At 31.5% G+C, this 27,009-nt stretch overlaps 1 protein-coding gene across 1 annotated transcript; it reads right to left on the reverse strand.

Moving 5' to 3' along the window:
• Nucleotides 1-259: 259 nt before the first annotated feature.
• Nucleotides 260-25,403, reverse strand: LOC134715105 (gamma-tubulin complex component 4-like). The gene is made up of 16 exons (XM_063577023.1): nucleotides 25,124-25,403; nucleotides 23,563-23,698; nucleotides 23,086-23,246; nucleotides 17,480-17,536; nucleotides 16,680-16,759; nucleotides 16,199-16,388; nucleotides 15,455-15,629; nucleotides 14,259-14,383; nucleotides 12,196-12,352; nucleotides 11,250-11,351; nucleotides 10,172-10,301; nucleotides 9,662-9,839; nucleotides 7,631-7,765; nucleotides 6,110-6,226; nucleotides 4,435-4,574; nucleotides 260-554 (listed from the first exon to the last, which is right to left on the reverse strand). Exons 1-16 carry the CDS (start codon nucleotides 25,196-25,198, stop codon nucleotides 548-550), a joined length of 1,965 nt encoding a protein of 654 aa, XP_063433093.1. The 5' UTR covers nucleotides 25,199-25,403; the 3' UTR covers nucleotides 260-547.
• Nucleotides 25,404-27,009: the final 1,606 nt, after the last annotated feature.

Here is a 27,009-nt window from a genome sequence, read left to right on the forward strand (position 1 = left end):
AATACCTCACATCTTCATGATCTTCTCTCAACAACATTTATTGACAAATACTTCACAATGTCTTTTGATTCTGAGAATCTCGGGTCAATTAATATTTTGCTTCCATTGATGTTCCTTTGCTTTTCACTTTGGAATTTCCTGTTGGAGTGGTTGTCTATAATATTTTCGTGTCTATCATGCAAACATATCCTGGTAAACATGATTTCTCAAATGGGTAATTTGTAATAATTCCGAGTTTAAAAATCATTTTAAAACATGTATTATATATATTTATTAATATTATTTAATCATTAAAAATTCTATAAATTAACAAACAACAGCACTCTTCATAATTGCTCTGTGTATTGTCTATATCCAATGTCTAGTAACACTTTTTTAACGGCCTTTGTATAAAGAAGATCCACTTGGGCGTCTATAGATTGAATACTACATCTGAAATTCAATGCTGAATCCAGTGATAAGCTTTGCTTGATTACACTGCATCATCATCAATCAAAGGAGATATCATCCATCACTGTTTATAACTTAACTAGCAGTCTGTTTACTCTCAGTAACTGAAAAAAAGAAAGAAATAAGATTATTATTTATAAAAACTAGAGGCTCTAAAGAGCCTGTGTCGCTCACCTTGGTCTATGTGAATATTAAACAAAGGAAGCAGATTGAAAATTGACTACAAAGGTCAATAACTCCTACAGGGGTCAATTGACCATTTCGTTCATGTTGACTTATTTGTAGATCTTACTTTGCTGAACATTATTACTGTTTACAGTTTACCTATATCTATAATAATATTCAATATAATCTTTAAAAACAGCAAAATTTCCTTAAAATTACCAATTCAGGGGCCGCAACCCAAAAACAGGTTGTCCAATTCATCTGAAAATTTCAGGGCAGATAGATCTTGACCTGATTAACAATTTTACTTCATGTCAGATTTTCTCTAAATTATTTGGTTTTTGAGTTATAAGCCAAAAACTGCATTTTACCCCTATGTTCTATTTTTAGCTGTGGCGGCCATCTTGGTTTGATGGCCAGGTCACCGGACACATTTTTTTAACAAGAAACCCCAAAGATGATTGTGGCCAAGTTTGGATCAATTTGGCACAGCAGTTTCAGAGAAGAAGATTTTAGTAAAAGATACATAAAATTTACGAAAAATGGTTAAAAATTGACTTTAAAGGGCAATAACTCCTAAAGAGGTCAACTGACCATTTTGGTCATGTTGACTTATTTGTAAATCTGACCTTGCTGAACATTATTGCTGTTTACAGTTTACCTATATCTATAATAATATTCAATATAATAACCAAAAACAGCAAAATTTCCTTAAAATTACCAATTCAGGGGCCGCAACCCAAAAACAGGTTGTCCAATTCATCTGAAAATTTCAGGGCAGATAGATCTTGACCTGATTAACAATTTTACTTCATGTCAGATTTTCTCTAAATTATTTGGTTTTTGAGTTATAAGCCAAAAACTGCATTTTACCCCTATGTTCTATTTTTAGCTGTGGTGGCCATCTTGGTTTGATGGCCAGGTCACCGGACACATTTTTTAAACAAGAAACCCCAAAGATGATTGTGGCCAAGTTTGGATCAATTTGGCACAGCAGTTTCAGAGAAGAAGATTTTAGTAAAAGATACATAAAATTTACGAAAAATGGTTAAAAATTGACTTTAAAGGGCAATAACTCCTAAAGAGGTCAACTGACCATTTTGGTCATGTTGACTTATTTGTAAATCTGACCTTGCTGAACATTATTGCTGTTTACAGTTTACCTATATCTATAATAATATTCAATATAATAACCAAAAACAGCAAAATTTCCTTAAAATTACCAATTCAAGGCGCAACCCAAAAACAGGTTGTCCAATTCATCTGAAAATTTCAGGGCAGATTGATCTTAGCCTGATTAACAATTTTACCCTATGTCAGATTTGCTCTAAATGCTTTGGTTTTTGAGTTATAAGCCAAAAACTGCATTTTACCCCTATGTTCTATTTATAGCCATGGCGATCATCTTGGTTAGTTGGCGGGGTCACCGGACACAATTTTTAAACTAGATACCCCAATGATGATTGTGGCCAAGTTTCAAATAATTTGGCCTAGCAGTTTCAGAGGAGAAGATTTTTCTAAAAGATTACTAAGATTTACGAAAAATGGTTAAAAATTGACTATAAAGGGCAATAACTCCTAAAGTGGTCAACTGATCATTTTGGTCATGTTGACTTATTTGTAGATCTTACTTTGCTGAACATTATTGCTTTTTAGCTCACCTGGCCCAAAGGGCCAAGTGAGCTTTTCTCATCACTTTGCGTCCGGCGTCCGGCGTCCGGCGTCGTCGTCCGTCGTCGTCGTCCTGCGTTAACTTTTACAAAAATCTTCTCCCCTGAAACTACTGGGCCAAATTAAACCAAACTTGGCCACAATCATCATTGGGGTATCTAGTTTAAAAATTGTGTCCGGTGACCCGGTCAACCATTCAAGATGGCTGTCATGGCTAAAAATAGAACATAGGGGTAAAATGCAGTTTTTGGCTTATAACTCAAAAACCAAAGCATATAGAGCAATTCTGACATGGGGTAAAATTGTTTATAAGGTCAAGATCTATCTGCTCTGAAAATTTCAGATGAATTGAACAACCTGTTGTTGGGTTGCTACCCCTAAATTCATGAAATTGGTAATTTTAAGGAAATTTTGCTGTTTTTGGTTATTATCTTGAATAATGTTATAGATAGAGATAAACTGTAAACAGCAATAATGTTCAGCAAAATAAGATTTACAAATAAGTCAACATGACCGAAATGGTCAAATGACCCCTTTAGGAGTTATTGCCCTTTATAGTCAATTTTTAACCATTTTTCGTAAATCTTATTAATCTTTTACAAAAATCTTCTTCTCTGAAACTACTGGGCCAAATTTAACCAAACTTGGCCACAATCATCATTGGGGTATCTAATTTAAAAATTGTGTCCGATGACCCGTCAAACCAACCAAGATGGCGGCAATGGCTAAAAATAGAACATGGGGTAAAATGCAGTTTTTGGCTTATAACTCAAAAACAAAAGCATTAAGAGCAAAACTGGCATGGTGTTAAATTGTTTATCATGTCAAGATCTATCTGCCCTGAAAATTTCAGACACATCGATATTCAATTTTTAACAATTTTCATAACATTTGTAAATTTTTACTAACACTTTCAACTGAAACTACTGGGCCAATCATTATAGATGGTGATATATGTACGCAGCAAGAATGTTCAGTAAAGTTAGATCTACAAGCACATCACCATCACCAAAACACAATTTTGTCACGAATCCATCTGTGTCCTTTGTTGAATATTCACATATACCAAGGTGAGCGACACAGGCTCTTTAGAGCCTCTAGTTACAGTTTATCTCTATCTAAAATAATATTCAAGATAATAACCAAAAACAACAAAATTTCCTTAAAATTACCAATTCAGGGGCAGCAACCTAACAACGGAATGTCAGATTTACTGAAAATTTCAGGGCAGATAGATCTTTACCTGATTAACAATATTACCCCATGTCAGATTTGCCCTAAATGCTTTGGTTTTTGAGTTATAAGCCAAAAACTGCATTTTACCCCTATGTTCTATTTATAGCCATGGCGGCCATCTTGGTTAGTTGGCGGGGTCACCGGACACAATTTTTAAACTAGATACCCCAATGATGATTGTGGCCAAGTTTGGTTAAATTTGGCCTAGTAGTTTCAGAGGAGAAGATTTTTGTAAAAGTTAACGCAGGACGACGACGGACGACGACGACGGACGCCAAGTGATGAGAAAAGCTCACTTGGCCCTTTGAGCCAGGTGAGCTAATAAAAGGAAAATATGTCCACAATAGTTTCTCCTGATCTCTCTGACCTTTAAAATTACCTGTTATTATTATGTCACCCAATCTACAATGTTTAGATACAGGAGCAAAAATTTCAAAAATTTCACAATACTTCAAACTTAATGAAACTTCACAATAATGTTGACTGTCATGTGTCGAAGATGCTATTGGCATTGCAATTTCCAAAACTGCTGCAGTTACTATGGAAATCATGACAAAAAAGGAAAAATGATTCATAAAATTTGTAAATCCGCTAAATGTTCTTAAAAAATTACAGAAAGATGTAAAGCCATCTGACAGTATATATGTGCATTCAATGTTTCAAATTTTAAAACTGGCTGCAATCTAGTGGCAAGGGGGGAAGGGTAACATCCCCTTTTGCTTGCAATGGCAAATCTAGGTTTTTTTTTAACATTCAAAGATCTTTATCATCAAGAAACCATTTTGCTCTGTTGAACAATCAGAAAAATTAGTTGAAGAAAACTGAGATAATATTCTAAATTTGAAACAGTCAACCAAAGAAGAAAATAAAAAGGTTTCATGGTTTTTGCTGCAGGTAGTTATGGCTACCTACCTTCCAAGCTGTCCCCCTGCTATACTGAAGTATCTGTTAAAGTCAAGTCTTAGTAACAACTGTGCTAAATGGGGACTGGCATTGTGACTGCGTACACTTGATAATATCTTAAATAATAAGTTGGACTGGCCTTGAAAATTCTGAAATGGAGACAAAACTAAAATAGTCTATATAGAAAACTCCATTTGTGTCAATTTTTAATCAACAAATTAAATTTTTCTTCACTTGAAATAAATCTACAGTTCAAAGTTATAAAAAGAAAAGATTTCACATCAGATTCTTTATTTCTTATAAAACAGTGTTAATAGTACAAAGAAAAATATTTTTACATATAATAATACAGATTCTGGACATGAATAAATATCTTAACCACATTTTAATTGTTATTATGTATTATATGTTCTTTCATGCACACCTTATATTTATATATGTTCCAGACCATATGAGTATTTGGAACGTACGGGTACGGTCCGGACCGTATGCGTATACTCGTACGGTCTGACCATACGCGTACAGTCGGACCGTATGAGTATACGCGTACGGTCCAGTACGAACTGACCATACATGTTATTTGATAATATGGGTTAAATTAAAACAAGCGTTTATTACAATCTTTTTTTTTTAGTTTTACAAATTGTTATTGATAATTTATTACAATTAGATAGATAAAATGAACAAACGAACAATTGAAATTAAGTATTTGCTTAATTGTATATCTGAATCCTATTTTGGTACTCTCGTCCAAGGTGACACAACTCAAGTAACGTAATATTCTTCACATTTTCATGTATACTGTTTATATGCATGTTCCTTTACATTTGCATGTTTTGGTAAATTTGCTAAATATTCTAAAACAAATGTCCCCCACATTATGTTTACTTCGGATATCTTCAATTTCAGTGATCATAGTTCAATTAATGTACTACTGCAGCCGGTTGTACGAAAGTGTCATTAGCCTAATGTTTCAATAAGTCTTCATTAGCCTAATGCATCATAAAGGCTTAATGAAGACTTAATGACACATTAGGCTAATGAATCGGATGCAGATCGACAAGAGATTACCAGATTTAATTAGAGTGAAGTTTAAACTGAAATAGAAAGTTTTTGTTTCAATTACAATTGAACTTTTTTATATTAATTTGATAGTTAAGTTATGTTAATCTACTATATGCATTTGTATCTAATAAACTTAACCAACTTTTAATATTAGTCAGACCGTTCGCGTACGGTCTGACCGTATGAGTATTTTGAAAAAGTACGCATACGGTCCAGACCGTACGCGTACGGTCCAAATACTCATACGGTCTGGAACATATATATTACTATATCTCTTGTGAAATTCTTATATTGGTGTAAAATTGTGTATATGTATCCTATAAGCTGTATTGCTTTCGGAATAAAGTATTATTACACTTGTAATTAAATCCATCAATTAAAAATTTCAATAAAATTAAAACCACTGCTTAATTAATAAATAAATAAATAAATAATTTGTTTATTAAAGTGTCACATATTGATTGCAATAAAAATCATTCATACACAATATACATTCATAATAAAACAACCAATATCCAGTCAAAAACTGACTTACGAGACACTGGCATTAATTAATATTGTCTCAAATTATGGTGGAAATAGCCAAAATGAGATATAAATAGATAGATAAAATACCTACTTTAGCTATACTTTCTAACTGGTTGAGTTCTCTATGTACCATGGGAGATTCACAATGCATCAACAGTTTACTAAAAGCTCCACATTGATCTAATATTTCATGTAAACAGTGAGATACCTGAAAAAAATCCACAATTATATAAAGGTGTTCAAATTTTGTTGTTGAAAGTATGACATTTTAGTTGCTTATTCGGTCTTCATAAGAGTGAGAAAATGGAAAATTGAAAGAACATTTACAAGAAAATAGACTCAACAGAAATTCTCTTTTACTCCATACATTCTGCAATGCTATCATAAATTGCTGCATGTTTTCACTTGTAATCATTTGTGATAGAATGCCTTTTGTACCAAAACTCTTTACTGGAGAACATATACATACATTCCAAAGTTTTCCACATTTCTTAATTATAATTTCCTCAAAGATTATCTGTATATGGTCTAAATAAATTCAGACATAAAAAAATGAAAACACCACTTCATAAATTGCATGCAGAGACTAAACTTAAGCATTGGGCGACTTATATTTATCATCCTGATCGCCAGGTGGCAACAAATAATATTTTGCATAGAATCCCATGTTTATTCTTTCCCCTACTATATAATAAACAAAACACAGGCGTATAAAAACTGTTCCCAAATGGAAACCTGATTGTCGTATTAAAGAGGGAAAATAGGGGGGTTGATTTCTGGTAACCAGTTAGGTCATTCTAATAACCAAAATCCAGTCGGGCCAGCTTTTGTTGCGAAGTCTAAACACTATTTTTGAAAGCTTCTAAGATTAATTTAAAATTATTTTTAAGTGTTTTCGTTATGCTTTTGAATCTGAATTGCTTCAAAAAACATCACAGTTGTTTAGGGATTTATTACAAGTCCGTTTTGACAAAAACTTGCAAACACTTGTTCTTCAATGAAAAAATGAAACGCAAAAAATCATAAATAAATATCATAATAATTAGTATGGGAACCAATCTTTGATGAAAAGTAATTTAATAATATTTTTGATCAACCTTTGTTACATCTGTGTTTTCGTTCATTGTTTTACATAAATAAGGCCGTTAGTTTCTCGTTTGAATTGTTTTACATTGTCTTATCCGGGCCTTTTATAGCTGACTATGCGGTATGGACTTTGCTCATTGTTGAAGGCCGTACGGTGACCTTTAGTTGTTAATGTTTGTGTCATTTTGGTCTTTTGTGGATATTTGTCTCATTGGCAATCATACCACATCTTCTTTTTTTATCCTTTATTAGAGGATGGCTTGTATTTGAAATAACATTTAATGATTTATCGCAACAGGCAGTTCTAATTGAAGGGAGATGATTTTGGCGGGAAATATTCAAAAATCAGTACTGTCAAATCTTATGATATATTTCTGATGGCAATAATTTAAATATTATGAAGTTATCATACATCAGCTTTTCCAGACTCAAACATTACATATAGGATTACATAAAAAGGCTTTATAAGTATATGCAAAGTATATTTAAGTTTTAGTTTATTAATGCTATCAACTTATTTACTTACTGATTTCATATGTACAAAACTTTGTGCTAACAATGCTGAGAGGAACTGATCATGTGCTAATCGTACTGCCTCAAAATCTCTTGTCGACTGAATCTTATCTACCAGAATACCATACTGGGATTCTATTACATCTACCTGTAAAACACAAAATATCTCATATATCATGGGTAATGGGAACTAAAGCATAACAACCTGGCAATATCAAAGACTACCAGTAATAAGTCAAAGGTAAACAACTTTCTTAAAAGTTTCAAGCACAAAGCTACCATTTCCAAGCACAAAAAGCTAATAAGTCAAACTGTTGTACTGGTATATTTAATATGTGATCAGCTCAATAATAACCTAATTTAATCATGAAGGTATTTTGATTAGAAATATTTATACACAGTCTAAAATAGCATATCTGGTTATATCAAATCAGTATTTTATTTAGTGTTATAAATGTAGCAGTATTTGATTTTTTTTTTATACAGGAGGTGATGGTTCAGCAGCTCCTTATTTAGTGTCATAAATAAAATATTATTAAAGAAAACACCCATAAATTGCTGTTAAATTATTATCATATTTAAGTCTTAATATTTTGTCAACAAGCAGTGTTTCCAAAACATACAATTCTCAATTTTAATTACTTCAGGTGAATTAAACTAGAGGCTCTCAAGAGCCTGTATTGTCACCTTGGTTTATGTGCATATTAAACAATGGACACAGTAAAATTCATAACAAAATTATGTTTTGATGATAGTGATGTGTTTGTAGGTCTTACTTTACTGAACATTCTTGTTGCTACAATTATCTCTATCTATAATGAACTTGGCCCAGTAATTACAGTGGAAAATATTTTCTAAAAATCTACAAAAATTTATGAAAAATGTAAAAAATTGACTATAAAGAGCAATAACTCCTAAAGGGATCAACTGACCATATCGGTCTTGTTGATTTATTAGTAAATCTTACTTTGCTGAACATTAATGCTCTTCACTGTTTATCTCTATCTATAATATTATTCAAGATAATAACCAAAAACAGCGAAATTTCCTTAAAATTACCAATTCAGGGGCAACAACCCAACAACTGGTTGCTAGATTCATCTGAAATTTTCAGGGCAGATAGATCTTGACCTGATAAACTATATAACCACTTTGCAGATTTGCTCTAAATGCTTTGGTTTTTGAGTTATGAGCCAAAAACTGCATTTTACCCCTATGTTCTATATGTAGCCATGGCGGCCATCTTGGTTTATTGACCTGGTCACCAGACACAATTTTTAAACAAGATACCCCAATGATGATTGTGGACAAGTTTGGTTTAATTTGGCCCAGTAGTTTCAGAGGAGAAGATTTTTGTATAAGATTACTAAGATTTACGAAAAATGGTTAAAAATTGACTATAAAGGGCAATAACTCCTTAAGGGATCAACTGACCATTTCGGTCGTGATACTTATTTGTAAATCTTGTTTTGCTAAACATTATTGCTGTTTACAGTTTATCTCTATCTATAATATTATTCAAGATAATAACCAAAAACAGCAAAATTTCCTTAAAATTACCAATTCAGGGGCAGCAACCAAACAACATGTTGTTCGTTTTATCTGAAATTTTCAAGGCAGATAGATCTTGACCTAATACACAATTTAAATTAATGTCAGATTTGCTCTAAATGCTTTGGTTTTTGAGTTATAAGCCAAAAACTGCATTTTACCCCTATGTTCTATTTTAGCCATGGCGGCCATCTTGGTTTATTGACCTGGTCACTGGACACAATTTTTTAACTAGATACCCAAATGATGATTGTGGCCAAGTTTGGTTTAATTTAGCCAAGCAGTTTCAAAGGAGAAGATTTTTGTAAAAGTTAACCACGACGGACGACGACATACGCCGGACGAAAAGTGATGAGAAAAGCTCACTTGGCCCTTCAGGCCAGGTGAGCTAAAAATTATATTATAAATGCACAAAGGAGTCCATAACTGTATAACTTAGCACCATTGCCTGCATTATAAACATTAAATTTAGTGACTGTCCATGTATTTTTACCTGTAAGTAATACTGTAAATTATCCACCAAGAAGGCCATGTGTGTTCGTAGCTGCCATTTAGTCATTTCTTCACGACTAACTGCCTTTTGTTTATACTGCATTTGTAATACCCAGCACTGTTGTATGTCTATCTGGGCTCTTTTAACCAGAAGAAGGAACCTAAACACTCTGTTATATCTGTAATACATATAATAACTGGATTTATATCACCAAAAATTAATTATTTCCAACTTTTTTTTTCTCTTTCCATACTTTTAAGCATTATTCTTATATTTCACTCTTTAAAAAACTTTTTTTTTTATTTATGTGTGAATCAGGTATACTAATCACAATATTCTCAAATCTTTAACAACTGATTGAAATGATTTATTCAAACCTTCATAAAATCTCTTCATTTTTGAGTACCAAGAAATATAGCATAAATTGAATTAGACATCGTATAAACACTTGGTGATGGCACATGGATATATTTGTACTGTATATAAACATAATATTAGGGTGGTACATACTTTTCTAACACTGATGGTGTAAACAGTATATGTAATGGCCAATCCACAGTGTATGTCAGACTTAAAGAATTCCACCCTGATTCCACAGGCTGCTGACTACTGCTACTACTGGTAGAATCTGTTGTGGATTCTGAAAAAAAAGCACAGATTTCAAATTGTTTTCTGCTGTGGATCTAACATTTTGCAATTTTCTATATTTCAATTGTGAAAAAAATTAATCAAAGAACAGCCATTTCTTTCATTTATAAGCTACAAACACGTTAATTCTATGATGCTAGATATGTACTGTAAATATTTTTACAATTCATTCATTTGTCTTATAAAGTAACACATTTATTGCCCACTATATTATGTCCAAACAAGAATGTGTCCATAGTACACGGATGCCCCACTCACACTATAATTTTCCATGTTCAGTGGATCGTGTAATTGGGGTCAAAACTTTAATTTGAAATTAAAATAAATAAGATCATATCATAGGGAACATGTGTACTAAGTTTCAAGTAGATGTGAATTTAACTTCATCAAAAACTACCTTGACCAAAAACTTTAACCTGAACTTTGCACTTTCATTTTCTATGTTCAGTGGACTATGAAATTGGGGTCAAAACTATAATTTGGCATTCAAATTAGAAAGATCATATCATGGGGAACATGTGTTCCAAGTTTCAATTGGATTGGACTTCAACTTCATCAAAAACTACCTTGACCAAAAACTTTAACCTGAAGTGGGACGAACGAATGGAGGCACAGACCAGAAAACATAATGCCCCTCTACTATCGTAGGTGGGACATAAAAATTAAAGTATCAATTATTTTTAAAGAAAATTTTACATATTTTGATAAATCAAATTGAAAATATATAATTTTCTTTCTTATCAGGAAGTGAAACAAATGCAATCAACACCAGCATTTTTTTCATTTTGTTATTCTTTTATTTGTATACCTTATCATACTCTGTGTGGAATTAAATTATGTCCGACAGATCCATGTCTTTGAACAGATAATAATATATCAAGATGGAAATAAAACTGCAGGGTTATCACTTTTCATGTTATTAAATTTAGAATGAACATACTGTTTGTTATTGGTGCCGCTACTGTGAGATGAAAATTCTGTAATAAATTCTCATTATCAAACAAAACATTTCTGGCAGCCTGCTGGAATGCTGTATTAATATCTGTAATAGATCATCATATAAATTTATTTCTCAAGATAGTCAAACATTTCAAAATATATCAAAATAAGATAATGTGGAATGGTTGCCCATGAGTACTTTTTTCAAAATAGACTGAATAATTGATTGATTGAATTTTGGATGTTTAACGACCAGTAGCAAATGTTTCATGCATGTTCAGGACAAGTGACATTGAATTTATTATCTAGAGGTCATTATACATCTTGTCATAAGTGGCTACACATACCTTTCATAACTTTTAAGCAATTTAACTGAGAAAATCCTCAATATTTTCTGAAAATCAGTCTTTAGTGCAGGGCTATCATAGTCAATAGGTCATAGTGTGTACACAGTAAACAAATTTTACAATATAACTTATTTGATATGTATTTTGTTTTGATTCTATTTATTCTGTCTATTTAAGAATTTTTTGTCTCGTTTATAATACTGGTATTTGAATCAGACAGGTTTCCTCTTCCCTTTCATGAATTTGACCTACTGAATTAGACTATTTACCGGATTTGTTATCACATAAGCAACACGACGGGTGCCATATGTGGAGCAGGATATGCTTACCCTCCTGGAGCACCTGAGATCACCCCTAGTTTTTGGTGGGGTTCGTGTTGTTTATTCTTTAATTTTCTATGTTGTGTCATATGTACTATTGTTTGTCTTTTTCATTTTTAGCCATGGCGTTGTCAGTTTGTTTTAGATTTATGAGTTTGACTGTCCCTTTGGTATCTTTTGTCCCTCTTTGACATGAACACAATTTCAAATAACGAATTAACAGATTAAGCTAGAATAACTCTTGTTTCTAGTTTTAAATTTGATTGTTTATAGTATTTACCATGTTCTGTGGTGCCTATAGGTGGTCCTCTTAATAAATTCTGTGCATGATCTATAAATGTGAGAAACAGCTCCCCTCTTCCTAATAGGTAAAAATCTTTGATGATCTTTAAATGTGGCACTAGATCTGAATCTTCCACCACTAACATCCACAAATGCTAAATAAAGAGAAAAGAATTAAATGGTTACTCATAGTGCATTTAAGCATACCACTGTTTGATATCCATAATAAAAATAATTACATCTCTACAAAGTATGAATAAATGTTGATAAGGTGTTAGTTTTCTCGTTTGAATTGTTTTACATTGTCTTATCGGGGCCTTTTATAGCTGACTATGCGGTATGGGCTTTGCTCATTGTTGAAGGTCGTAAGGTGACCTATAGTTGTTAATGTTTGTCATTTTGGTCTCTTGTGGATAGTTGTCTCATTGGCAATCATACCACATCTTCTTTTTTATAAATACTGAAAAATTAAGATATCATTAGGCCAGGATTTTTTTAATTTGTTGGTTTACGGATCCGCCGACCCGATTTTGCCGATTTCCAAAATAAAAATAAAATCGAATTTTCAGGCTTTTTTTTATTCTCGCCGACCCTAACAAATGCATTATCCCTGAAAAATAATTAAAATATCCTTTTTTATGAAATGAAATGCATTAATCACTAACAGAAGTGATGACACTTTCTGTTGAGAAAAATTAAACTTTCAGTTTACGTTTCTAAAAATAGACAAATCAATTATTAATGACCTTGAAATGTCGTTTGCGCAAATAATTTTGCGGAACGAAACCTGTGTTTAAAACCAATTACACAATAAGTTCGTTTCCCTTATTTGTCACCAGTCCGTAAGATGTATGTTCTCATATAAATAGACTTGTCCAAATGTGGACAGGTGGAAGTTCAAGACATCAAGTTAAAATACTGAATTTTAACAAATCATTTGATATTTTCTTGTTTTACAGATAATAAAAAAATATCGTCCATTTGGATAAAAAACGGGAATGCATGATAACAGATTATTTAACCTGATATTCTCGTTTTTCCACTGGACGAGTCTATTACGTTTTTGACACGTGTGTTGAAACTTATTTTCGTACGACGTCTGGACTAGTTGATGCTTCTATGTCTGGACCATTTGGTGCTTGTACTTTTGGTAATGTAATAAATGTCGACACGTGACCATCTCGTGATTTTTCATACGAAACAGAAGCATTGCTGTTATCTCCAATTCCACTATCGGATTCTTTATTGTCCGGTTCTTGTTCAAACAATGAATATCGTATATTTATTTCTGACATCTCGCTGGAAGGGCGACATTTTTTTTCTTTATCAGTTTTCGTGCTTATTATTTTTCACCAAGTTTTGATTAAAAGCTAAGTCAAATAACTGACGTGAATCTGTTTTTCTTGTTTGTGAAATGACGATTTAATTTCGTCTTTGTCAGTGTACCCCCCTTTTTTTACGGGAAATTATTAGACAATGTCATGCGATGTTTACAGCTGCAGCAATAATAATTCATCAAACTAAAATTTAAGAACTATGAAAAAATAGTATGACAAACATATTATTAGAAAGGTGAAATATATTTTTATTTTGCATATGTTTTCTGTCTTGAAAGATCTTTTTTTTCTTCTTTTTTTTCCCGACTGACCGACCCGACTTTTTCATGGAGAAAATCCGTAAACCAACAAATTAAAAAAACGTGGTCTTATGTGCTTTATTATTGTGATTGTTGGACAATTGACACAAATGCCAGTTTAAATATTGCAATTTCAGGAAATACAACATACAAATAATGCTATCAAAATTTAGAATGCAAGTTTTAATTTTCGAAAAATCTTTCTCTAATTTTTCCCAATTATAAAAGCATAGCAAAAATTTCTGAATTTAAAAAAAAATCCAATATATCTTTATACTAGAGTCAGCTTTGTAATAAAACTAAACATGGTTTAACATTTGTATTAGAAAAGATAGAACAGATAAACTATATAACAAGTTTCACATCTATGTATGAACAGACCATAATTCAATAAAATTATAATCCTAAAAGGATATGATATATACCTCAGCAACATGCGTCCTTATTTTATCAATAAGTGCCTCAAATGACATGTTATTAAAATCTGGCTCAAGAGATAAATTATATAGGTCCTTGGCGAATTCTGTTTCATGGTTTTTCAGGATACTACCTGTACATAAAACAAATTAAAAGATGACACTATTTTCTTCATTTTTAAACATTTAGTTCATATGAATTATTCAAATTCTTTAAATTTGATCACTGACTTATAAGTTATTCATATTTGATTCCTCCCTTTGAAATAACAGAGGCTTTAGTATAGTATAAGTAAACATTCGGGTGCAGAAAATGAAATATTGATTTGTATTAAGGAGGTAGACCTAGGTTAAGGGAAATAACTCTTAAAATCATCAGTACGTTTGTGTCAACCATTTTCATAAATATATTCTATGTTTCTATGTTACATAGATTATTTTCAATTTGTTTCAGTTAAATGCTTAAAATATATTGATGAAACTTGACTTTTACAAACACATAACTGATTTAAAGAGTTATCTCCCTGAACCAAGGTCTAACTTAATTTTGCTTAAATTTAACTATTACTCATTTCCAATAAATATCAGAAAATGTTTTTTTTTTTTTTTACATATACTCTTTCTAAGGTTCAAACCAAATTCCAAAAAGGAATACATCTATAATGTTAATATAATAATCTCTAAATTTAGTAGATTATAGTCATATATATATAATTGTTAAAATGATTTTGTGTCATTTATTAATACTGTAAATTCAGAAATTATTGTGTGCATTTATTATTGCCATTTTGTCATTTTAGACTTAATTGCGATTATAATTTTTACGATTTTGAGAAAAATCCTGTTAAATTCATATAAATATTTCAAAATGCCAGTTTAAATTATTGTGTTGACAACTCAGTTGCATTTTTCGCAATAATAAAAACCTTGCATTGATTTCTGAATTTACAGTAGTAAATGACTAAAAACTAAACTATTCAAATTGATTTGACTTTTCTATATTTATAAAAGGCACTGTATCAAATTTTTAATTTCTTACAACTGTAAAGTACTTATTTACAACATGTACAATACATATGTCTATTTCTTTGTAACTGAAATAAAAAAAAAAAAAAGTATTTTCTTAAGTTGCATCTAAAAACAAACTCATTTGACACATTTCCCATTTCCATTCTCAGTTTAATGATTATTAATATATAGCTAACCTTTTTTATGTGTAGCTGGTTTCTTATCTGTTTCAAACATCTGTATTGATTCTCCCACAAAGAGGATCTTGTTAGCTACACGTATAGGAATATACACAGGAAGTAAGTCTGCTTGTATAGAAAAAGTCTGATGACTGCCACCGCCTGTATCTGGTAATGTCATATTCAATGCTTTCTACAAAAACAAAAGAACATGCAGCATTGTGAGTCTGTTAAAGCCATATACAATGCTTTCTACAAAAACAAAAGAACATGCAACAAATGTTGTGTTTTGGCACAGTTCTTTTAAGAGTGTGGTGTTATCGTTTTAGATTTTATAAAACATTGAATGTTTTATAAACGTGGTGCTATGATTTTAGAGATACTATACAGTCACATATTGCTTTTTAAAAATACTGGTGAGAGCACTATCTCATGTTAACCTATATTTTAAGTATGTAAAAAATAATGTCTAAGGTATTGCTACCTTGAAAAATAGAATGTAAAGTATATGGTCCAGTAAAGTTTAAGTTTGATATTAAATAAGAAGATGTGGTATGATAGCTACAATAAATGGTACATTCTGCTTATGGCAATTTTATCATCTAGAAAACCAGCTAATTTCAAGCATGTATAAAACATGAACTTGCTGCAGTGTTGAATATACTGAATTATAACATTTTAGTATAATTTCAATAGTCCTGGAATTTTTCTTTAGTATCTTTCTACCATTACACCCCATACCTTTTATTGTTATTTTCTTACCTGCAGCTGTCTTCCTGTTACACCCATAATTCCAAGATAATCTTCTTCTTCCTGTGTCTCGGTGGTGACACCTGTTGTCTGTCCTGTAGAGTGTTGTATGAAGAATTCTTTGTAAGGATCAAACAACGACCCATGTAATAACCAGGAACATAACTGTTTGTACAACACATCATGGCATACATGTAGAATTCTGCAAGGATCAATGAAAATGTTGTTTTAATCGAACAATTCTGTAAGGAGGTAGGTCTTACCAATATGTGACTTTTTGTGCCTTGCATGTTTTATTATATATTTAATGGTAAAAAAAAGTAAATTGTATGTGCATTATAATGAATAACAATTGCTCTGTATCAGCCTACTGTGATATATATTTATTAGTAAGGGTTACAATGAATTTAACAAACTCTTTATATTTTCAGATTGGCATGAACCCCACCCCCCACCCCCAAACCAGATCTCATGGATGATAAAATATACTCACTTATTCATTGCTTCCTTGACACTAGGCTGTCCACAGTTAGAGTGTTTGTGAACAATATCTAATATATAACAGCCATGGGCCTGAAATTATGTAAAGAAAACATTATTATCCTTAATACATTTAAACCAATCATAGAGCACAAAAAAAAGGATGTATAAGAATGTATGAAACTTCACCATCATATAAAATGTTTAAATGATAATACTATTGAATAAAATGTAAATACACAGACTGAAGTAATTTAATTCTGACAAAAAGAAATGGGTAAATTACTGACCAGTTTTATGTTATATCAAAGTGCTATACTATACACAAATATTGGACAGGTGAACAATCATTGATATTGACAACTGAAAAAAATACCTGCATGACTTCAAACTTGGTTTACAAAGGTCAAAATATACCCTGTAGAAATTGATGCATATTACAGAAATAACACATGCAAAACTTGTCATAATATGGTTATTATTAAACATACATAAAATATCAGTCTTTATCAGAGACTACAAAAAGGCAGACAGAAACTGCTTTTTCCTGAAACTGACAAATCTGAACAGTTTGGGTATAGGTTTCTAACTCATAGTTGTTAATTTCTGTGTCATTTGGTCTCTTGTGGAGAGTTAACTTGTTGGCAATCACATATCACATCTAATCTTTAAAACAATATAAATAGAAAATGTGGTTTGATTGCCACAATGATTTTATAGGATTTTTAATAATAGTGTGTAACTAACCAGAATTATCTCCCTTGTTATATTGTCTTTTATACCAGTACTTTTAAGTGACCATTATAAAAATACCTTGTGTGATTTGATCTGTTCTACCATTGCGGACAAGGCTGGAAACAGCAAAAAATACTGAAAACAGAAACATTTTTTTTTACCATACACATAAACACTGGTCTATTTGTCCTACAGCTATTAGGAAAGGTCATGTACCAACTATGTCAAATATAAATTTATTACAGTGTAATACAAAGTGTTCAATACTTAATATTAATATATTCTTCAAAGTCAAACCAATTGCCAAGTCTTAAACATACTATACTATACATTTACAAATACCAATTTTTAGTGAAATTGGTTTCAAATAGCAAACAACTGGTTCAGATTATTCATGGGATTTGTATATATAAAAATAAAATGTGCATTGTGCAATTTTTTTCAAGGTTTGATACTGTTTTAATTAAACGAACATTTAATTAATTTTGTTTCTGGTTCAGAGAAAGTAGTATATATATACTAGAATGGTTGTTTTATATGTAATTTAAGAGTACTATATATGGGCAGGAATTCGCTAGTGAAATTTTAGGGTCAATAGTGTTTATCCAATTAAAAAATAAAGAAATCATGCAAATATGGAGAATAAACATTGTTTAAATATCAAAGTGGGTTAGTCTTTATTGCCAAATGCAAAAAAAATGGATCCAATTAAAAAAATCAACAAAAAATCAGCACTTGTTATGTGCTGGTAGTTGAAAACTGTAGACAAAAAGTGTGACATTTCTGCAGTGGCAAAACCCCTAGTCATATTTAGAATATGCCTGAAGAATTGTTCTACTATAATAGTTGAAAATCAACTGCAAAATGATCCGTCTATCATTTAGAAACCCCATTTTGTACAAAATCCGATTATTGCTGCAAATAAAATACATTTGAAAATGGACAAGTGCATGTAACTTTTCGTGTCAACAAATGTTACATGCACCTTTTCATTAGCTGATTAGCTTTGGAAACAAGTTATTGGTCCAGCATGGCAAATTTTGAAAGGTGTCAACAATGGGTACAATTTGGATTTCATGATTTTTATCAATCAATTGAAGTTTGAAAAATATAGAAGGTAAGAAAATTTATTTCATTTTCGTGTCAATACTGCCCAATAATACTCATCTTTTTATAACAGTTGTATACTTTTTATAGTAAGCATTATAATAATTATTTTTTTCACATTTCAACCCACTGACAATTACATTAAAATGTGGCTTTGTCATCTTTCACACTAGGCATCTACCAGTGATCAAGCAGATGATAAGAGAGTGGGACCAGGTTAATTTGACCTCACAATGATGAATGAAGTGTTACCTGCACTTTCTGTGTAAATTAGGTTCTTTGATAATCATGTGTGACTTGCTTTGCAATTTTGTCAAAAAATATAAGTTTATCATGTATTTAAACAGGTTTGACCCTTACGATATTCATTTTATTGCTGGAGAGATTTCTGTACATAACATTGACACGAAAATATTTACCAAGGAAAGGTGTCTATGATACATGCAAAAGCTTTTTTTTGTACTGTTTGCCTTATCAATCTAATTTTTTACATGAAATACCACAGATTAATTGCCAATTTGATTAACTAGTACTTGTATTCATTCTCAGCATTATAAAGATAACTGGCCACTTAATTTGAAAACATAAAATGTAACATTGACACCAGAATAAAAACAATATTACTTTATTACACTTAAAGCATAATTGGCCAGTGCATAATATTAAATCAAATGTAAATTTATGCTGAATTCTTAACAGAGAAGATGTTAATCTTTCTTGATTTCTAGACTTTACAATATTTACTTGTAATTCTTATCGTTTAAAGGCATGTAACATTGACACATCTTCTGCGTCCAGGTTACATGCTACAACCTAATAAATGTGCATACAATTATTCAATCAATAAAATCTTGTTGAAATTTAAATTTGCTTCATTAAAATGATATTAAAGAAATAAATGAGTTTTAATTATTTGTGTTTATTTTTTTCCTGATTGACTAGCAATTTTTCCTCATCATTTGTTGGTGTTCCTGTCAATGTTACATACATAACCCAGAATTATAATGTTTTAAAAGCATTGATTTCCAAACCTCTGTTATGAGCTTTAAAATGAGTTTATCTGAGTTTATAAATGACTAACATCTGAAATATTGTCATCACACAATTTCTTTGATGCTCCTATGATAACTTTATGAGTAACATGGACTACGATTCTTGTATCAGGTCTTTTTTGTGTTACATGAGAAGATTTTACTGTGTTGAAATCAACAGTTAATCTAATTTTTAATATTCAAAGTTATTATTATGATACCTATTTTAAAAAATAATGTATAAAGTAAAGCCAAATTAAACTTTTTTTTCATTAAGAAATTGTGTATGTAACATTGACAGAGTCTATTATTTAGACTTTTACATGTGTTACATGCGTAAACAAAACTTACTGCCATATGGAGCTATTATCTTATTTTTATTTTACAAAATTAAAGCGTTTTCATGTTTTCCTGTTTAATTTGTCTTTTAACACTAGTTAGTAACATTGACAACAATATTTTGTGTCAAGATTTTTTTTATGTTACATGCAAAGGTATTACTTCCTTGAAGTCAGACATTTATATAACATTTTATAACCTAAATGATTAATTAGATATTACTGGGCAGCAATTATATTATTTCTCCAAAGTTGACTATTAAGCACACCACTTTCATCTTCTGGTCTTCATGTATGTAACATTGACATACAACCTTTTACTTTTCTGTCAATGTTACACGCATGAACAGAACTGATAACATTTACTTACTCCTTTGCTCTATAAAGAGATTATTGATAATTTAACTTGTTTTACCACCATCAAACTTCATCTTTATTTCTAAATATAGATATTCTTTTTAGAAGTGTATTTTCTTCATTGACAACAAAATTGGTGTCAGTCTTGAAAATTTACATGCAATTTTTAATTAAAAAAATCTACAGGCAATATAAACCTAAGAAAGAAAAAGATGATCAGCAATAAATGTGATGAAGAAAACTCTCAGGAAGATGCTGCAAAAAGATACTGTCCCTGTCAACCAGTCAGATGGTGATGTCCCTAGCAGCCAGACAGATGATGATGTCCCTGTCAGCCTGGAAGATGGTGATGTACATATCAGTCAATCAGTTAGTTGGTGATGTTCCTGTCAGTCAGTCAGTCTGTGATGTTCTTGTAAGCCAGTGAGAGGGTAATGTCCCTTTCAGTCAACAGATGGTAATGTCCTAGTCAGCCTGGCAGATGGTGATGTTCATATTAGTCTGTCAGTTGGTGATGTTCCTGTCATTCAGTCATATGGTGATATTTCTGTCAGCCAGTCAGATGGTGATGTCCCTGTCGGCCAGTCAGATGGTGATGTCCCTGTCAGCCAGTCAGATGGTGATATCCCTTTCAGCCTGTCAGATGGTGATAACTCTATCAGCCTGGCAGATTATGATGTCTGTGTTAGCCAGTCTGATAAGGTCCCTATTAGTGAGTCGGGTGGTGACGGTCCTTTCAGCCAGTCAGATAGTAGTTCTGTGTCAGAAAACCAGATGATGGTGACTGTGTATGCAGACATACTAGTGATCTCCAATTTGACCATTCTACAGCAGTGTAGAAGATAGTTATTTCAAAATCTTGTTTATTTATCCCTTTTCATTCACCAGTCAACACATGTATCATGTGTATTTACTGATGCTCATTATAGAAATCATGAGGAATTCAATTTGTAACATTTTTTTTTTAATTGTTATGCCAATAATTGACATTCCAGAATATCTTTTGCATTATAAGAGGTTCAGGCTCCTTCTGATTTCAAAATAATAATAATAAACTCATCATGGATACCAGAATTGAAATTTTGTAGGCCAGAAACGCTTGTCGTTTGCAAAAGACTATTCACTGACGCTAATGAAACAAAAAAGTAGAAGAAGGCCAAATAAAGTTGAAAACAGGACTATGGTCTAATGGGTGTTGGTTTTCTCTTCTGAATTGTTTTACACTGGTCATTATGGGGCCCTTTAAATTGTGGCTTCCAGTAGTTTAGGTAACAAGTTTTCAAGATGAAATGGCATTGAAAAATCGAAACCAAGATATTTGAGAGTTTCTATATTATTGTAAATTTTATAATCTATGCATGGATTTTGGTTCTGATTGAGGGTAGATTAATTGTTGTTTTGTTTTTTTCTTTTATCCGATAGATAGTTGAAGATGTTGGAGACAGAAAACAAGAAACAAGAAACTTGTTTTGAATGTTTGAAATAAAATTTATTGTTTAAACCTTAAAAAGTTATCATAAATGTAAGATTAACCAGCAGAAATATAACGAGATATAGGGTAATATGTCTATCAGACAACAAACTCAAAGATGAAACCCAAATTGTTCTTTATAGAAGTTATGTAAACGATTGAAAATAAGATTCTCAATAAATGGAGCTGTATCAACCTCTCGTAGATTTGTCCATATTTTGTCTTGGTTTTTCATACTATTAGTTTTAAGTGTAACTGTGTCACATGAATGAGAGATACATGTAATCATTTTGTACCCTTACTTTGTCAGTATTAGCTATTGAGTGAGAAACTTTGTGGATGCTGATGGTTGTGTGGTTGTCTTCTTATCAATCTCATCCCTGTGCATAAAAAAAACGGGATGCTTACTTACTGATATAAAAATGTTTCATGTTGTGGAAATTTTGGATGACTCCTTCATCAATTGATCTATCTTTGGTCTTAATTTTATTTTTCTGGTTATTTTGACATTTGAATATCTTTTAATTTAGCCTTCCATAGTGTACCACCATGAACAAGCATAACTACTGGTACAATGTATAGTTGAAAAAAATATGTCTGCTGTCTGAAATTTAGGTGAATGGTTTTGGTATTAACCACTATTTAAATAATATCATATATGAGAAATGTGGCAGTATAATTGTATAATTAACATTCAGATGGTTGTTTGGAGGCTTTTTATATCTTTTAAGGTCAATTCTGGCATGGTTCATTATTCATATTTTTTGTGTCCACGTTACATGCAACATTTAAGTCACTATTTTATGACAGAAATGAGATTATTGCAAAAATATTAATACAATTTTTTAATGTGAGGGTAACACAATGAAAAAGAGCCTTTACATGTTCAGAAAGAAAATGATTCTTACTGTATTTATCTCTTAAACATTGCATGTAACATTGACAGAAAAGTAGAGGAAACTTGTTTTCACAAAATTTCTGAAAGAAATGAAAATATACATTTTAGAGTTTTGATGATAAACAATGTTTTGTGATCAATATATATGATATTGAATGTTGAATAAGTTAAGGAATCATTAATCTCAATTTGGAAAAAGTGTCCATGTTACATGCTCCAAATTCATTATTTGCTTTGGTTCCAAACTGACGCAAGTTTAAAAATGATATTTTTGGTTACAAATAGAAGGACACCATTTGTAGCAATAATTTGTAAAAAATTTAAAAGCTTATAATGATTTTTATTTTTTTCTTACAATGTCACACTAAAGTAGCATTAGCGAATTCCTGCCCATATATAAACAAACAGAGATGTGGTGTTTATGTCAATAAGACAACATTCCAATCATGAACGACATAAGCACATGGACTATAAATACACACTTGAAATAATGATCTGTAAAGGTGAGATATTGTGAGGTCTGGATCTGCTAGTATTTCCATCTCAAGTCTCTGTAAGGATGCTCTGTAATCCTCTAAAACTTTATCTAACCCATGACAGAAAGACTTCAGGTACAAACCATGGATCTCAGACTTTCTTTTGTCTGCAAAGAAATCATAAATTGTTTTAATTATTAAATACCATTTCATTATGTATAACTATTAATTCAAAAATTATTGCAAGCCATGAAATGCGTATCGCAATAGCGAACTAACATTTTGATATCTGATACAAATAACTGAATAAAGATTTTTATTCAATTGCAAAAAGTAGTCTTTTTTTTCAAATTTGAGATGTCATGTTCTAGTGGACCCCTTTTAAGTTTGCATCCCATCCTTGCAATATATAATAAGTGCCAGTAATGACTGTCTCATATAGTTTTATAAGATTTATATGTCCACCAGGCAAAGGCAACTTACCATTTGGTTGAAGACTAAGATGTCCTCCATATTGTCTAATGACGTTATTAAAATCTCTGTAGAATGTTCCAAGTTTACAAAGTTTGTTCAGTTGATCCACCTCTGATGGTGATATAAAAGGAACATCACTCAACACCTACAATAATGAAAATACATCAGTTACAACAAAGACATGTCTCACCATTTTTGAAGTAAAAGAGAGAATGGAAGCTCAATGTGTTGTGTATGCATGCAAATAAGAGCATGAAGAGAAGAGTGGATATATCTTGTTAACTTTAAATCTTCTACTTAGCTCTCAATCATAGATGTCCAGTTTATGACAATAAAATGATCAATGAAATAATTTGAGTTCATGCAAATATAGATAAGATAATATCCTGGGCTCATTAAAATTGTCAACTTATAAATGAAATTGAAAAAAGGCAATCTAATTTTTTAACAGCTTTCAAGTTTGTCCTTCACTAGAAAAAAAATTCCTCAATTATGCGCCGTTAAGATCTTGTTTTCCAGATTATCTGATAGAGGGGTTCACCTGTATCCCTGCACTAATAATTTTCATCAAGCATCTAAGTGATCATCATTGTGCAGGATAAACTAGAAATACTGTTTGTTCTGTAGGTACATTTTGTACTTAATCACAATTCCCTAACTCAGGACCTACAGCACTGTAGCCATATGTTCTTGTGTCTATTTGTTATGATAGTCAGGGGTACTACTTGTACAAGTTATTTTTATTTACTTGTAGTAAAAAAAAATACACACAAATAAGAAAATAAATAATTTTTGAATAATCTCCCCTTAATTTTCTCAAAAATTAACTTGTACAAGTAAATTTTTCTTACAATCCCACAAAAGTGCTCAAGTTTTGAAATTTTTCATCATAAGTGTACCAAGAAGCAAGTTTTGAAGGCCTACGCAAATACTTAAGATCTTTGCGCGATCAGTTTCTTTGTTGATTTAATGAGATGAAACATTAAACTGGAATAAAAAAATGAACAAACCTGGGAAAAAGCATTTAAGGCAAAATTTGCTTCTTGGTACACTTAAATGATTAGTAAAGACATCTGCAAAGGGCATATAGTGATATACATGTAGTTTAAGATTCTATTATAGCAAAGAAATCATAAGAATTCAATAAAAGAAGATAGGATGACTTTTTTACTTCTGCAAGTAAAAAAATCTGAATGCTAAGGAACATAACTCAGCCAACATTTTTTTTTATCTATACAAGTAAATAAAATTCACTTATATACTTATATATAAGTATATTACTATTACTTCATCAAGTAAATTAAAAAATAACGTGTACAAGTAGTACCTTGACTGTATGATGATGGTTGCAAGTCATAAGAAGGCATAATATTCATTAATCTCAAGAAGCTATATAGAGGATTTGAGTGTGAAAAAATGTTCCATAAATTATATACAGAATTGTTTACAAAAAAATAAATAAAATAAGAAATGACACATGTTGAAACGTATAGTCTATAGATAATGTTGCATTATCATGTGCTCATTGTCGTGAAAATAATCAATAATGCTTTTGAAAACTATACAGTACCTGTATCCCGTCGCCTTTGTCAATAAATACACCACCCGAGTGACCAGAAAGAGCGAACAGAACTTCATGTAACATTTTGTGTTTGGCGGTAGTGAACCGAGTTGTCTCCACTTGAATTTTTGCTCACACAGTTCCGTTTCAAAATTAGTAAAAAAATAGTTTCTTACATTTTACGAAGAAATATACATTGATGGTATATTAAAGTACATGCTTGATTGTGAATATAGACATATTAGTTGTTGTATCATAGTTTTACACTTTATAAATGTGTTTTGAACTCCAAAAACAATAATTATAGTAAAGCTAAATACCAAAAAATTAGAAAACGATGTAAGCTTATATCTTCAAAACGGCCAAAATAAAAGGCAACAAAAGTTAACCATTCTGTAAGAAATATATTTCTATACACATATAAAGCTACACATCCAAATCGTATGACTGTACCAGTCACACTTCATTGGCAGATCCAAAAAAAGGGGGAGGGGTCCGGTGGTTGGAACCCCCCTTTTTTTTTGGACGATCAATGCATTCGAATGGGAGCATATTATTGGACCCCCCCCCCCCCGCTTTACTCTGGGTTGGGAACCCCCTTTTAAAAATGGCTGGATCCGCCCCTGCACTTTTCTTAGACAAATAAAAAATGTATACTCAAGACACAGCTTTTTTTATATCATTATGCAGCACAACTAACGGGTTTTTTTATGGGATCTATAAAAACTCATATCCCGCAGTCACTCTGAACAAACTTTTTCGTGCGGAACCAATGTTATCCACACGATATCATTTAAAGATCTTTAAAGTTCCATACCAGGAAGCAGTAGACAGTTATCTATGGTCAGAGATTGGTAGCTAATTTTAATGAAATATCCTACTTCCTTCTAGATACTTTGGAAACCGTCACATAACTTTTTTTAAACACAGATAACACATATTTTATATCTCTTATCTTTTTCCTATTTCTATAGAATTTGTTCTGAGATGTTTTAAAAGGATACCATTTCAGGTAATCAAACCGACTGGGTGGGAAGAACGAGGGTACCTTTTATCTAAATTTTATGAACACAATATTTAGATTATCAAACCCATCTTCGCTAGCCAAGGGTTACGATTCACTCCCGCTAAGAGAGCGGGAGTGAATCGTAACCCATGGCTAGCGAAGATGATCAAACCGAACTTAAACTAAATGGTACCAAATTAATGTACTCGTAGATATATGAACAAGAATGTGTGATATAAGCAATTTAAGACAGCACATCCGAATTAAAGACAGAGCTCTAGAATCTTATGAATGCCAATAAAGAAAAACTTACAAAATAATCTTTGGTGAATTGACATAATTAACATACTGACATGTATTCTTAAATGAAATGCAAGAATTGAAAAGCAAGTAAAGGGCACCTGCACCTCTAAGGCTGTATACAGACACTATCATGATATAACAATTAATCGGCATAATCAACAGATCAGAAGCCTATTATGATATAACAATTAATCGGCGGTATCAACAGATAAGACTTAGACTATCATGATATAACAATTTAATCGGCGTAATCAACAAATTAGACAGCCAATTATGATTTAACAATTAATCGGCAGTATCAATAGATCACCCAATTATCATGATATAACAGTTAATCGGGGGTATCAATAGATCAGTCAACTATCATGATATAACAATTAATCGGCGGTATCAATAGACAAGACATAGACTATCATGATATAACTATTAATCGGCAGTATCAACAGATCAAACTTAGAGACTATCATGATATAACAATTAAATCGACGGTATCAACAAATCAGACAGCCTATTATGATTTAACAATTAATCGGCGGTATCAATAGTTTATCCAACTGTCATGATATAACAATTAATCGGCGGTATC

Source organism: Mytilus trossulus, chromosome 4 (assembly GCF_036588685.1).
Source record: "Mytilus trossulus isolate FHL-02 chromosome 4, PNRI_Mtr1.1.1.hap1, whole genome shotgun sequence".
Lineage (NCBI taxonomy): Eukaryota > Metazoa > Mollusca > Bivalvia > Mytilida > Mytilidae > Mytilus > Mytilus trossulus.

Coding starts and splice junctions, on each gene's coding strand:
- LOC134715105 (XM_063577023.1), bottom strand. CDS start 25,198: ATGTTACATGAAGTTCTGTTCGCTCTTTCTGGTCACTCGGGTGGTGTA. Junction 11,352..12,195: donor TATAGGCACCACAGAACATG/GTAAATACTATA, acceptor GATCTATTACAG/ATATTAATACAGCATTCCAG. Junction 9,840..10,171: donor ACACCATCAGTGTTAGAAAA/GTATGTACCACC, acceptor TATGTATTACAG/ATATAACAGAGTGTTTAGGT.